The sequence below is a fragment of the Podarcis raffonei genome, chromosome 8 (assembly GCF_027172205.1).
Source record: "Podarcis raffonei isolate rPodRaf1 chromosome 8, rPodRaf1.pri, whole genome shotgun sequence".
Taxonomy (NCBI): domain Eukaryota; kingdom Metazoa; phylum Chordata; class Lepidosauria; order Squamata; family Lacertidae; genus Podarcis; species Podarcis raffonei.
Window position 1 is genome coordinate 38,916,568 of NC_070609.1, and position 13,994 is coordinate 38,930,561.

At 44.1% G+C, this 13,994-nt stretch overlaps 1 protein-coding gene across 4 annotated transcripts in view; it reads right to left on the minus strand.

Moving 5' to 3' along the window:
• Positions 1–13,994, minus strand: part of LRRC36 (leucine rich repeat containing 36) — a 23,680-nt gene continuing 9,686 nt past the window's right edge. For all 4 annotated transcript variants that reach the window (XM_053399434.1, XM_053399436.1, XM_053399433.1 and 1 more), the window contains 9 exons: positions 10,513–10,637; positions 9,735–9,786; positions 8,412–8,891; positions 6,303–6,532; positions 4,923–5,085; positions 3,098–3,276; positions 2,135–2,252; positions 1,133–1,247; positions 1–363 (listed from right to left, as the gene is read on the minus strand). In XM_053399434.1, the coding sequence (XP_053255409.1) occupies positions 162–363; positions 1,133–1,247; positions 2,135–2,252; positions 3,098–3,276; positions 4,923–5,085; positions 6,303–6,532; positions 8,412–8,891; positions 9,735–9,786; positions 10,513–10,637 (1,664 nt within the window). In that variant the 3' untranslated portion in view covers positions 1–161. The remainder of the gene's footprint in view (positions 364–1,132; positions 1,248–2,134; positions 2,253–3,097; positions 3,277–4,922; positions 5,086–6,302; positions 6,533–8,411; positions 8,892–9,734; positions 9,787–10,512; positions 10,638–13,994) is intronic.

Here is a 13,994-nt window from a genome sequence, read left to right on the forward strand (position 1 = left end):
GAGTAGGCACACCTGCCAACAGGCTTTCATACTATACTTATGTGAAAATGAAGAATACTGGTCACTGCCTGTAATAAAGAGATTGATTGATTGGTTATGTGAAAATGAAGCATAATTTGTATGACAGTCACCATGGGAAGAAAGTGATTCTGTGCTTTCTGTCAGAGAGGACAGCCGCTTAACATTTCTGGATTCCAAGCAATGGGAGAGGTGAGGGAAGCACGATGGGACGTCCTCGCAGGGCAAGAGGCATGACAAGGAGCATCAGGGATCTTCTCCGAAAGACGGCCTGCTTTGCCTACGGAAGGGTCTTGTTCTTTATTCAGCTGCTGCAGAAGGAAGTTGTTTGTGGAAACAAGGGACCTGGCAAGAAGGAAACAATGAACAGGGACCACCCTTGACTGAGCCCAGCATCTCTGAATGAGTTAGCTTTCTTGGACTTTCAAACCAACAAGAAAAGCTACGTACTTCAAACAGGAGTTTCATTAGTTGCCAACCTGTAAGTCTCCAACTTGATATTTTCAATCATTGGACATGTGGCATAGGGACTAATCCTGACCCTGACTAGAGGGTTTAATTGTCCCATAACCCATGTCCCCCTATAAACCAGGTCACATTGCTCATGGAATTAGTTAATGGACAGGAGGGCATGGTTCAATCCTGTCTTGGGTTTGCAAACAGGTACTTGCAGCCAAACCAGGATTTTGCCTCTTGCGTTTTCCCTGCACAGCAGCCAAGGCAAGAAGAAATAAAAGGTGCTTTTTGTGAGCATCAGCAGAGCACAGGAGAAGTCCTGCCTGCTGCATTTGCTTACAAAAAGCAGCTTTCTTTCTCCCCTCCGAAAGGTGGCTATCACAAGCATCAGCAAAGGACAGGATCTGCTATCAATGCTCTTTTCTTCTTCCCCTCTACATCAAATTTGCAATCCCCACTGTGACTGTGAAAGAGACTCTGACTCTCTCAACTAGTCACTTTTTCAGATTAGCCCACCTCACAGTGATGTTGTGATGACAAAAGTGGGGGGGGGGCACCATAAATGCCATGCTGAGCTGCTTTTAGGAAGGGAGGGATAAAAAATGGAATGACAGCCCTACGTCCCCTCCCCTAAATGGAACTGCCAAACTTAATTTACCTTTGGCTCTCCTTCAGCAAACTGATGGTGTCCTGTTGCTTTTTAAGCTGCTTTAATTCAAAAGTTAAGATGTCCACCTGGGCATTCAGCTGCTCATTTCTACTTAACAACTCATCTAGGAGAAAAATATCAGCGGATGAGCAAAGCTAGAGCTGTGCTTGATCAAAGGCATGGGAAAAGGTACAGAGCAAAGTGACCCATGAAACCCCACCTATTATTCTAGCTATGATCATTTGAAGTCTTTCAAATGGCTTTTTGGGGTATCTATTTTATTCTGAATCTAGGCGCAGCAGAAGAACAGAGATAGTATGAAAACTGAACTGGAACATGCACCCCTTTGGAGACTTTGTTTTACCACCCGTATTGTAGACTTCGAATGTACTTTTGTATTGTTGAGATGCTGCTACTGCTGTTTAGTTTTTAATCAACACTTTTAATCTTTTTTAAAAAACAACACACTATTTTATTTATAGCCTGCCCTTCCTCCAATAAACTCATGCCCCCTATTTAATCCTTGTGACTGGCCCAAGAAGGTACAGTAAACTTAATGGCTATCAGCACAGTTCAAAATCTGGTTCCTTCCAGCTCCTTTGTCACCCTGTCCATCCTTCTATGTCATCTTGCATCTCTCTGGCTTCACCCCAAAACCCTCCCCCATGGCTGGATGTTGTGGTACTAATCTGCCTTCCCCAGCTGAGAGAAAGTTCTCCCAGGCAAGCTCTGTAGCAATGGTCACTGGTGGTGGAAATGGCACAATGAAACATCCTATGGGGGACATTGTCTATTTTACTGGGGCAGGGGCTTGTGCCTGTGATCTTCAACACCAGCCCGAGTCTTGACTCGAGCAGGAGAGATAGTCAATCTCTCATTCACCTGGAGCATGTAGAAACAGCAGTTAGGCTGACTGATTATGTGAAAGCCTCCCTCAACACAAGTGTAGAAATGTCTTAGCATTGACAAATGCAGTCAGACATCGCTCTAGTATTTTACCAGTGAACTTACCATAAGAGAGAGAATATATTCCATGGGAGCTGGAACTGGAGGTGACGGCGGCAGCAGCAGCAGCAGCACCTTCCACACCTCTTTCTTTGAAAGGTGGGCTCTGACTCTCTTCCACCTTCTGTTGGGGAGGGAAGGAAAGCATTGGTAGGGTAGTTCAACAAGGAGGAAAGGGGACTCTGTTGGTCTGACATAAATATGTGGCCACGCATGTGAGATCAAGAAGGTTTCTTCTTTAGGCAGGGCTAGAGATTTCTGAAAACAACACCATCAGCCCGGGACCTTCTAAATAAACCAATGTTTGTTTTTTGGCATTCAGATGCAATGCATGTAATGAAACCGCAACATAAAACCCCCATGACTATGAAGAGAGTATAGAGGTTTTGAGAATATTGGGTTGCAAAGAAGGTGCTGTAAGGGCCTGTGTTTGCTGGGAGAGCAATCCAGAGGCTGTAGGGTACTGTTTATGAGAGTGTGTGGCAGTGGGAGGCTACCCAGATACCCAGAGGGAAGCTGTGCTGTGTGGGTTTTGCATCACATTCTGGTGTTTAAAGAAAAATACAAAGCGCTCAGGCTCAGTGTCAGATGGCAGGAGGCCCCAGTGTGTTGGGGGTCTGTGGACATTTCTTGTTCTGTCATTTGGAGGTGGCATAGCAGCCGACGGGGCTGGCATGGAGGGTGACAAGTGCTGGCACAGCCAGCCTGGGTCAGGGAGGGGTCCTTCTGAGTCTATGGGGGCTCTCAGCCACTGCCTGACCACTGGCACATGGTGATCCACATAAGTCACAGGCTCTGGGCTGGACGGCTCCATAACTCAGAGCAGCAGCACGGACTTGCGCACATGGCTTATCAGATAGCTGGACAGTAAGTTATCTTAATTATAAAACATTAAAGATTCTCTCATAACTAGGTTTGCTTCCACTTTGCCGAGGAAAGAAGAGGGAAGCAATGGTGAAAAGCATGTACCCTCATAGCCTTGTCGATGGCACTGCTGCAGTGCTGCTGAGAATACTTTGGTTGTTCCCTAGGAAGCTGGCAACTGAACCCTGAGGAGGTGGGGCCTAGCACGGCTTTGCGGGCTGAGCAAACGTCCTGCTGTGAACGGGCAGCCGCCATCAAGTATGCAAGCAAATCGCGTGCTGGAGCTGCAAGACAATAAAAGCACAAACCAGATTAAAACATGGTAAGTGGGACCTGCAGCCAAATGTTGCAGTGTGTATATTGCTCCTGATCCAGCCAACCAGCCCTGCCCTGTCTCAGGATAACCCAGTCAGCCCCACCCCCACCCCACCTCTCCTGACCCTGTCCTTCACATTCTTTGGCTACTGCGCATACTCAGTCCCCAGTGACCTGCTTTGGATGTTGTTGCTGTCATTCCATTTGTGTTTTTTCCCCTTCTAAATATTTTCTGTACTATTGCAAATTTCAGGATCCCCAAAAATATGTTGGTATATCCTGGTTGCTCTGTAGCTTTCAGCTTTTAAAGTTAGTTTTAATTTAGTTTTAATTTTGTATTAATTGGTTTTAACTCGCCTTATCAATACTGTATTTTACAGAGTGGTGACCAGAGGACATAAGTCTGGATTTTATCTGCTTGGAGGTCTGGTTTTTCTTTTTAAAAATACATTTTTATTAAAAGATTTTTAATGAGTAACAAAAGTACATTCAGTGTCTTTGTTTTCAAGTTGCAGAGTCCTTCATGCAGGTCAATTACATTATATTTTTAATGAATTCAGACTTGCCTGTAAAGGGAGTATTGCGTAACACAGCGTTTTTCAGATAAGAGTGGCTGGTCATCTCATAACCCTAAAGAGCTGCATTTTTTTTGTGGAGTAAAGTATCTGGGTGGTGTGCTCTCTACCTATTACTGCTGTAATCTACATAGTGTTTACTTAAAGTAAGAAATACACTGAGTGTTGTAATATCTTGAATGAATTTGCTTCGGGCAAAAAGAAAAATCAACAGAGCTGGTCTTGCCTAGTGTTTAGTAACTAGGCTAGGAGTTGCTGAGTCATTAAAGATGAAAGAATCTGACCTACAGTTAAATTTGAAATATTACCATATGTACTCAAATCTAATGCTCACCTTTCTTTGGCCAAATTAAGGTGCACATTTTGCAAAAAGTAAGGTGCACATTAGATTCGATGGCACATTTACATTTGCCAGCAAATACTTATTTTGGTTTCAAGGTTCTGAAAACTGAGGTGCCCATTAGATTTGATGGCATGTTAGACTCAAGAAAATACAGTAAGTGAAATAAGCAGATCCATCTGATAGGAGGTATGATGGTCACAAGAATGCTAAAAAAGAGAAGATTAGAACAAGTTAAAACAAAGCCAAAATTTGCGTTTGATCCTACATGGCCCAATTTTGGCTACTATGCTGTTGGCACTCACCAGTCAAGTTCAGGGTTAGAGGTAGTAAAGACAAGAGGTGCTGAGCCTCTAGCTAGCCTGGGAGTTATCCTGTTTACCTAAAAGTGTTTACCCCAATGCCCAGGTGTATGTGACCTGGTTATCAGGTCCCTGTGTTATGAGGGAAAGTCATTCTGCACATCCTCAGAGGTATTCTTCCTGTTTCAAAGGCCCCATGATCACAGTCTTGCATAGAATACAAGAATTGCATAGGATTCTTTGTGACCCCTGATGAAAATAGTCTGGTGATGTGCACAGCAAACAAGGACACTGAATATTGCCTGGTGACATGCTTGGCAAGTGGTCTGCTTCCCTTCTCTGAAAAGAAAGGGGTGGTGGGAGTTTTAGGCACATAGCCTGAGCCTAGAAGAGCATACCAAGGAAATCCTTATTGATAAAAAGGGAGCCAGAGCCGTTCCAATAACGATCCACTAAATCCAGGAGTTGCTGCAGGACAGTGACAAGAAGACATGGTTTCTCAGTGCTGCTGACAATACTTGATGTCTGGAGAGGGATATTGCTATGCTCTCTGGAGTGAAGCTACAAAACACATAAGTAACATTTGTTACATCTGGAAATATGGAGGCATTCTGACAAACATCTAAAATTTATTTATGCACATTTAAAGAGGTAGATTAAAGTTCGAGGGTAGGAGAGAATTTCTGACAACTTGTTTCTCAAATAAATCACGGAATTTCTTGGTTTTTTCAGTTGTTTTTGTAGCTTAGAATTTTTATATTATTATTATTACGTAATTAACACAACACAGACAACAAAGAGGCCGATACTGGTCTGCTCCTGGCCTAGCCCTCAGCCTTGATAACTAGTTATATGCCATGCCTCATTGCCAATTTTTATCAAACTGGGTTTGTCCCGCCCCCGGTCTTTATAACTGAACTTTAGTTAATCTAGGCTGTCTCCTCAGTATATGAATCTGGTGTCTATCTTTTGCCACTGAGCTATGTCCTTGTTTGAAATCAGAAGAGCAGGACAAAGGTTCAATTCAGGATCAGCATCACTTTGACACCCAATATCCTGAGCATGAGGGAAAGGTACAACTGGAACCACTGTTTGGCACCCCTTTTGAAAGGCCTTATAATGAGGTATGTAAGAGTGGGGAACAGGATCCGGCGCTGGATGCCTATGTCTCCCACTCCCAGGCCAACTCTGACAGGTTGGTGGAACTGCTCACTTGTCAATCACCTGATGTCATAATGTTGTCAGGTGACTGATACCAGTCTAAGATCAAAGGAGGTTGCTGTAATGGCAGACCAGTGGTTGCAGTGATTACCTTTGATGATGCACTGTTCATGCCAACCAACTGACTGGCACTGGGAGCAAGCTTCTTGTTTAACATTCATTAACCACACACTTTTGAAAGAGTTGTTTTTCTAAAGTGGGTTTGTTGCACTAGGCTAGGGCAACAGAGTATTCTGACTCATTTTAGCTCCTCAAACCTAAAGTTCCAGTAAGAGTTTGAATTCCTCTCACAAAATACTGAAAGTCTGGAAACACCCTGAGATACAATGGTAAGTTTATACTGTGCTGAAGAAATCAACTGCAGCAGAATGGGGCTGGGAGGAACAGATGAAAGGGCAAATGAATGTCACTCAGAACAATCTGAGGCATGCCCATAAATGTCTCACAGCCATGCTAAAGAACAGATACCACACATGCTTCATTAGGCAGCATACCACCCCATGATCCTTCCCCTGCTCTACCTGCTCCACAAAGAGGATCCAGACCAAAGCACTCACCTCCGTTACTGGCTCTTTAAAACAGTGCTTCGGGGTTACTGGAGTGTGCTGGCTGCTGGTATGCTTAAACTCCATTCTTGAAGGACTGAGAGATCGGCAGGCTGGTGGGTCTCGCCCTTTCCTGGATGTGGATGCGGATGTTAAGGTTGTAGCCGATTGTGAATTCCCAAGAGACACCTCACTTAACAAAGAACGATGCTTTGACAGGAACTCTCCAAAGCTTGTAGAAGCTGAATTGAAGAATGAAAGAAAGGAACTATTTAGTTAGCAGATGGGAAAGAAAGGCTAACACTTGTCACAAGGCATCTTTAATTCCCAGCCATCTTGAAGGTGGGCTATTAGTCCAGTTCTATCCTCCACCAGCCCAAAAAGGGCCTGAATTATTTTCATAGTGGCTAAGCATCCAAGCACTGTAACAGAGCAAAGAATAACAGGGAAGACACCCTGTCTTCCCCACTCTTGATCTAAATGCATGATCTCTCCAGAGTTGATGTCTGAAAAAATAAATCCTGCAAGTCTGCAGGTCACTGTACACAGTACTGCTTCTTCTACTGCCCTTGGTGTCACAATTCCTCAGACAGTTTACACTTTTTTAAGGTGTCAAAACAAACAGATAAATACTAATCCAGCATTTGTTTAAAAGGTGATTAGCTTACCCAAAGCACTGGGGACAAGGTAGCAAGTTAGGCTGTTGAACCAAGTTCACTGGCATGCATGCCCATAATTTTATTTCTCACCCACAGTGAGCTCCCCTTTTCCATTTCCCACCAAGATTGAAAGCAAGCAGCCATCAATTCTACACTTGTGGCCAACTCTCGAAAACAAATGAAACCAAAGTAGAATTTAGGCCAACCAAATTCCAAAAATTCTGGTAGCCATGCCCAAATCCTCCATGCTTTCTATGGTTCACAATCAGACCTGTGCAGGGGAGGGGGCAACCTAGTATGCTTGCCCCGGGCCTTGGAGGGCTAAGCCGGCTGGGGCCCCCTGCTAGGACTTAACACTGTCATGCTAATAATTTTATTCTAACAAGACTCCCACTCCAGGCCTCAGACAAGCTGTGCACAGGCCGGTTCATCATGCAACTTTGGTGTAACAAAGTAGTCCTTCCAAATGCTCCTACAGGTAGAAAGAGTACACCATCAACCATGTGTGAAAATTCTTAGGAAGAGCGGGCTCAATCCAAGCATGTGTGGTGACAAGAGCTGTAAATTCATTTCCCAATGGAGCAGCTCAGGATACTTTTATCAATGGAGCGTGGGAACGGGCTGAACATAGCAGAAACAGTTGTGAGATCAACTTTGTTCTCTCTATTCATTTGTGCCCTGTTTTTCCGCCCTTTTGTGGGTATTTCTCCTAACTCCCAGATTTGAGTATCAGTCTCATAACTACATTCAGTTACGTACTCAATAGATAGAGGAACAAGAATCTTTGCTGTAATTATTAGTTTTCAAGAAAATGTACTTTATAAAGTTTGAGAATGGAATCAAATTGCTCCCCCATTTCTAGTCTCACTTTAGGCCTGCCTCTTTTAAGCTAAGTGGAAGAGATAGAGTAATGATCTTCTCTTCTACGGCTATTGACTATTGACAATACAGTGGTACCTTGGGTTACATATACTTCAGGTTACAGACTCCGCTAACCCAGAAATAGTACCTTGGGTTAAGAACTTTGCTTCAGGATGAGAACAGAAATCGTGCTCCGGCGGCGCAGCGGCAGCAGGAGGCCCCATTAGCTAAAGTGGTGCTTCAGGTTAAGAACAGTTTCAGGTTAAGAACGGACCTCTGGAACGAATTAAGTACTTAACCCGAGGTACCACTGTACACTGAATTCTGAAATTTAGGAGAAGGCCCATTGCTCAGTGTTTTTGCCTTCATGCCTCTTTCTTTGAAGCTGAAATTTGTGAACAGAAACTGGCTGCTCATTATACTGTTGACCACCTGTATTTTGCAAAAGGAGAAGGCTAAGAAATATTATTAATAGTGGCAGAAAGTTGACATTTTGCGTCACCAGGAGAGAACCAAACAAAGATTTCCTCTCATTCAGAAAGGTTAGGAAAGACTGAAGAAGTTACATCTTGAAAACTAAGACAATAAAGCCGGCCTTTACCTGAGCTGAGCTTTAAGGGACTTGCATGGTCTGCATCCGCTTCTGAGTGCTGTCCCAGGAAATCTCCACATGAGGACCGGGCAGGAGCCAGGACTTCGTTAGCAAACTGTGAGGTGTAATTACAAACATCATCGGCTGCTGCCGTCTTCTCATTCCTCTCATCATGAAGCCTCTTCACCAGCTCCCTGCGATTAGCAGAGGATGGGAGGTACAGGTGCTCATAACTCTCTGGCCTGAGGTTGGTCTTCCCTGCATCATCACTCAGACTCAGCCTCCTAGTTGGAGAAGCAGCCCGGCCAAGGTCCAGAATGTCCACTTTCCTATTTCCCGTTTCTCTTTTTCCTGGACAGAGGAAGTCTAGAGATGAGCCTTCAGAAAAGGACACGTGAAACTTCCCCTTACCAGACACAGCTCTGCTTTTCATCTGGAAGGGCAGGGAAGTCTGTGCCTGCAGGGCAGTGGGAGACCGGAGTTTCTGTTCTGCAAGCGACAAGCAGAGGGAGGACATTACAATTCACTTGTTCATTCATTAAATATATTTTTATTCCACAAGAAGCATAGATGGCTCAATAAAAAACCCTCTAAGTGGTTTACATAAATTCATATCAGGAGTTGTTTCCATTTATCACAAGATAATCATGGTTAATAAACCTTGCTGGGAAGAAAGAGATGTGAATTTAGTCACACTTAAGATAAGGTTCCATTTATAAATTAAATTATGTGGGTTGGCAGATGTTTATTTCATGCTCTGAGGCAAAGGCTGAGCAAGCCAAAAAACTGGAGCTCTAGTGGTTGAGAAGAATATTAGCAATATACCTGCCATTTATACTGATGGTTGCAAAAAGAAAACCCATCAATCACTCAAAACCTATCCTGTAAATTATATTTTTGTACCAAACTGAAAAACATCTCAATAAGTTGAAATAAAACCTTGTAAGAAACACCCAAATCTTCAACTAGTCAAGTTTTCATCTAGTTTTAGGCCTAGTATTCAGAAAGAGCAGGTAGGTGGTAAGCCCATATTTGGACTGTTCCACTTCAGACTGCAAGTGGACACTTACATGATGGAGTATGGGTCCCCATTTGGGGGGGGGGACCTCAGAGGTAGAAGCCTTCTTCACCTTGACATGCAAGGTGTTTTTTTAATGTACTGATTAAATCTTCAGGCTCAAGCAGCAGAATCTGGATAGATTTTACTACTTTCTGTCTGCATTTTTGTGAGAACTGGCCTTAGAGAAACATCAGAATCAGGAGAGTCATCTGACCCCGAAAGGCTGAGAATGCACACAGATTTTTATCAGGTTGAAAAAGGAAAACACTCACCTCTGTCCAAAGAGTTGTGACTCAGAAACTGTCTTGCATTTGCATTGTCTAGCTGGAAGATATTACAAAGTTAATATTCTGTCCAATAGCAAGAGTTACTCATTTGTTTCAGAAAAATCAGTCTTTCACCTCAGCTTTTGGCATTGCTTTACCATTGTTTTAAGTATTTTGCATTTCAGTTGCTTTCTCCAGGCCTGGGGGTGGAAGCACATCTGGTTTTCATTTTGGCCCTTTTCTTTCCCTACACGAAATGTTTCTGAATGTTTCAACTAAGAGGCTATAAATGGATCTTGGGGCAGAATTAGGCATTTCAACAGGCAAGTGGTAGCAAACACTCATAAAACTACCATCATGCCACTGTCCCCGGAAGCACCATGTGATATGAAGTATAGGACAATGAGCTCTCATATAGGCCTACTGTTTCTCTCCTTCTAGTCTATGAACTAGCCTGGAGTTTACTGACTTCACTTAGTTGCATAACCTAAAATGTGAACACATGTTCTAGTCATTTAATGAACCAATACAAATGGGATGGACAAAAAGAGTAGGTTTGGCATTATCATGCTTTATATATAAGAAAGGACATAAACAGAGGGATTGCCTCAGTTTTGAAAAGGAAAGGCCTCCCTCTCAATGCATACAACACCTGAAAACTTTCTACTGCTGACACTGATGCAACTGTACAGTTAGAGGACACAGAAGTTTAACATAGCAAAGCGCTGCCCAAAACAGCAGCAGAAGCCACCTGCCTCTGTTTGACTTCATCAAACCCACTTACCAGGATCTGGTCCTTGTTTCCTTTAGTTAATTTGCTGGTTGGCAACACAGAAACAGGCGATGTCTTTAGAAATGAGTCTCTCTCATCATGGCATGACATATGGCGAGGAGATGAATACTTTGTACCTGGTTTCATTTCATAAGGAGAAATAATGATGAGCACCCACTGTTCGTTTGCAGAAGAATCAGAATGAAACACACCCACGTGTTCCAGACTGCTGAGGCCCATGCTTTTGTTTTGCTCTTACAGGAAGCTCCTCAGGGGGCATTTATCCATTTCCTTGCCTTGGCAGCCCAGTGGGGCACTAAACCCATTTATAGCTCCCAGATATACCACTGAGCTCAGATGTACCATAAAATACCGTATTTTTCGCTCGATAACACGCACCTGACCATAACACGCACATAGTTTTTAGAGGAGGAAAACAAGAAAAAAAAATTCTGAATGAAACAGTGGATGTATCATTTTTGTGCTTCATGCTGCGGCCACAGACATGTGATTTGATGGTGAGTTTGGGGTAGCCCAATGCAAAGATCCTGAGGATCCATGTGGATCCATGCTTTGTAACCACGTTTTTGCACCATTGCAGCCCCAGGCAACAGTGGGTGCGTGATTTTTTTGGTGCAGGCTGTAGCCATGGACATGCTATGTGATCTGATGGTGAATTTGGGGTGACCCAATGCAAAGATCCTGAGGATCCATGTGGATCCATGCTTTGTAACCACGTTTTTGTACCATTGCAGCCCCAGGCAACAGTGGGTGCGTGATTTTTTTGGTGCAGGCTGTAGCCATGGACATGCTATGTGATCTGATGGTGAATTTGGGGTGACCCAATGCAAAGATCCTGAGGATCCATGTGGATCCGTGCTTTGTAACCATGTTTTTGCACCATTGCAGCCCTGTTTTTGCATCAGATCATTGCTATGTGATCTGATGGTGAATTTGGGGTGACTCAATGCAAAGATCCTGAGGATCCATGTGGATCCGTGATTGGAACCACGTTTTAAGTAGGGAGGGAAGGAAAAACATAGAAGCGACAAGGAGAGGGGTGTGCAGAGAAGCAGCTGGCTAAGAATGCAGGAGAGGGGTTTTACCGGAGGGAGGAAAGGAAGGCAAAAGTCCCCCCCCCACAAGCCAGCCAGCTCTCTCTCTCTCTCCCCCCCCAACCTGCATGTTGCCTTCGAGTCCCAGACGCACGGAGAGGAATTAGAAGGAAGGACGCTCTGCTTGCCTGGAGGGGAGGGGTTTTCTCTGCTCTTTGTTCCGTTTGAGCAAACACAGTAAGGAAACAGAAGCGGGTGGGCAGTAAGACCCTGAGGCAGAATGCAGGAAAGCAGTAGCTTCCTACTTTCCTCCCTTCTCAGGACGATTTGATATTTGCCTGATTTTTGCCTTCACTCGCGCTTGTCAGCTCCAGGGACCACACATTCGCTCAATAACACGCACAGACATTTCCCCTTACTTTTTAGGAGAAAAAATCTTCGTGTAATAGAGGGAAAAATACGGTACCCGCAAAATAAATAACTGCAACACCTTCCTGAGTTAGAGAGAAAAAAATCAAATATAATCTGGGGAGAGAGATAAATCTAAGTGGAGAATAGTGTCACAACTCTGCTGGGTTCAAAAATCTGCCAACCCAATTCCCCAAAACCAAGGGTTCTATCAAAGATCAGAACATCACCCCACAAATACAAGTTTTTGTTATTTAAAAACCCCCCACAGTATTACAGTCAAAGGAATAAACAAAGAAAACATTGGTTCAAATTAGGGATGGATGGAACAGTCTTAATTATACCAGTTCGTTTCCATGTTACATGTGTTGACCAGGAAATTAGTTTAATCCCATTTCTGTGAGGATTTTCTAGAATCCACATGAATGCAGGACTTCTTTAAAATGCTCACAAAATAGTCTGGGGGTTGTCTTCTCTCCCCACCTTTTTTTTTTTACAGGTTCTAGCTATCTGAAGTGGCTAATGCACACTACTCCTCTGCCACATATGTTTATAATCCTACCATAGTTCCTCCTGGGAGTGACAACATCACCCAGGGAGATTGTAGGGCAAACACATGGGGGCCTTTGTACCGTGTGTGTGTGTGTGTGTGTGTGTGTGTGTGTGTCTTACTAGCTGTTAAAATAGTTGAAGGCGGGCCATATCCTACATGATATGAGAAGATTTAAAATACAAGGGAGTAAGTTTGGGTGAGAAATCTAAATCCCTTCTCCCTGACCTTTAAACAGAATATAAATTGTGCAACACTGTAAGTGAAGCTTTCTGATAACCTGATAATCTGAAGACCCTAAATGCATTTGAAAGGATTTGTTTGAGAAGATGACATCAAGGGATTACCCACTTGAGGGTATCTTTGCTTCAAGGCATTGTAGCAATATACAGTTTTGCCCCTTAGGGAAAAGGGATGGTTAGGATCTGTGGTGAAACAAACACCAGCAAATTGCAGCCACACACATTTCCTCCTTAGCAAAGAAGGAGGGAAGGCAAGTCAAGAGTCTGAGTGAAACAAAGGTCAGATAAGGACTTAAAAAAAAGGTAAAGGGACCCCTGACCATTAGGTCCAGTCGTGACTGACTCTGGGGTTGCGGCGCTCATCTCGCTTTACTGGCCGAGGGAGCCGGCGTACAGCTTCCGGGTCATGTGGCCAGCATGACTAAGCCGCTTCTGGCGAACCAGAGCAGCGCACAGAAATGCCATTTACCTTCCTGCCACAGCGGTACCTATTTACCTACTTGCACTTTGACGTGCTTTCGAACTGCTAGGTTGGCAGGAGCAGGGACCGAGCAACAGGAGTTCACCCTGCCGCGGGCATTCGAACTGCCGACCTCCTGATCGGCAAGTCCTAGGCTCTGTGGTTTAACCCACAGCGCCACCCGCGTCCCACTGGATATGGACTTACAGACTAGCCATAGAAAGGAGAGATCAAGCATGATCCACGCTTTAAAGCTCTTTGTCCAAGCACCATTTTTTTACTCCAGAGTTTTCCCTATGAAAACCTACTTTTAGCAATCCGTGAAAACCTGAATGGCCATTTGTTGCATGTCAGCTTTAAAGCATGTGTTTTCACATGGAAAGCTGGGGGGCTAAAAGAAGAATGCCCAGACACTGAGCTTTAGCGCACAGAACTGTGCCTAGAAAGAGCGGGGCAAAAGGAAAGTGTGGACACACTCACAATTACAAGAATGCCTTGTAAAGCTCAAAGCAGCCAATATCCAAGCATGTCTCATGGAGAGTCAGTCACTCATCAGAGCCCAACTGGATCAGGCCAGTGGCCCATCCAGTCCAGCATTCTGTTTTCCACAGCAGCCTCCATGAAGAAGCAGGACATAGAGGCAAAAGCTCTCTTCTGTTGTGGCTTCTGGCAGAGGGGCATGCTGGGTCGGCAGAGTCAACGGTCAGGGACAATGGCAGCTTCCAGACCAGATACAAGGGCAGCACCACATAATGTACATGAGCACAATCAAATATTCA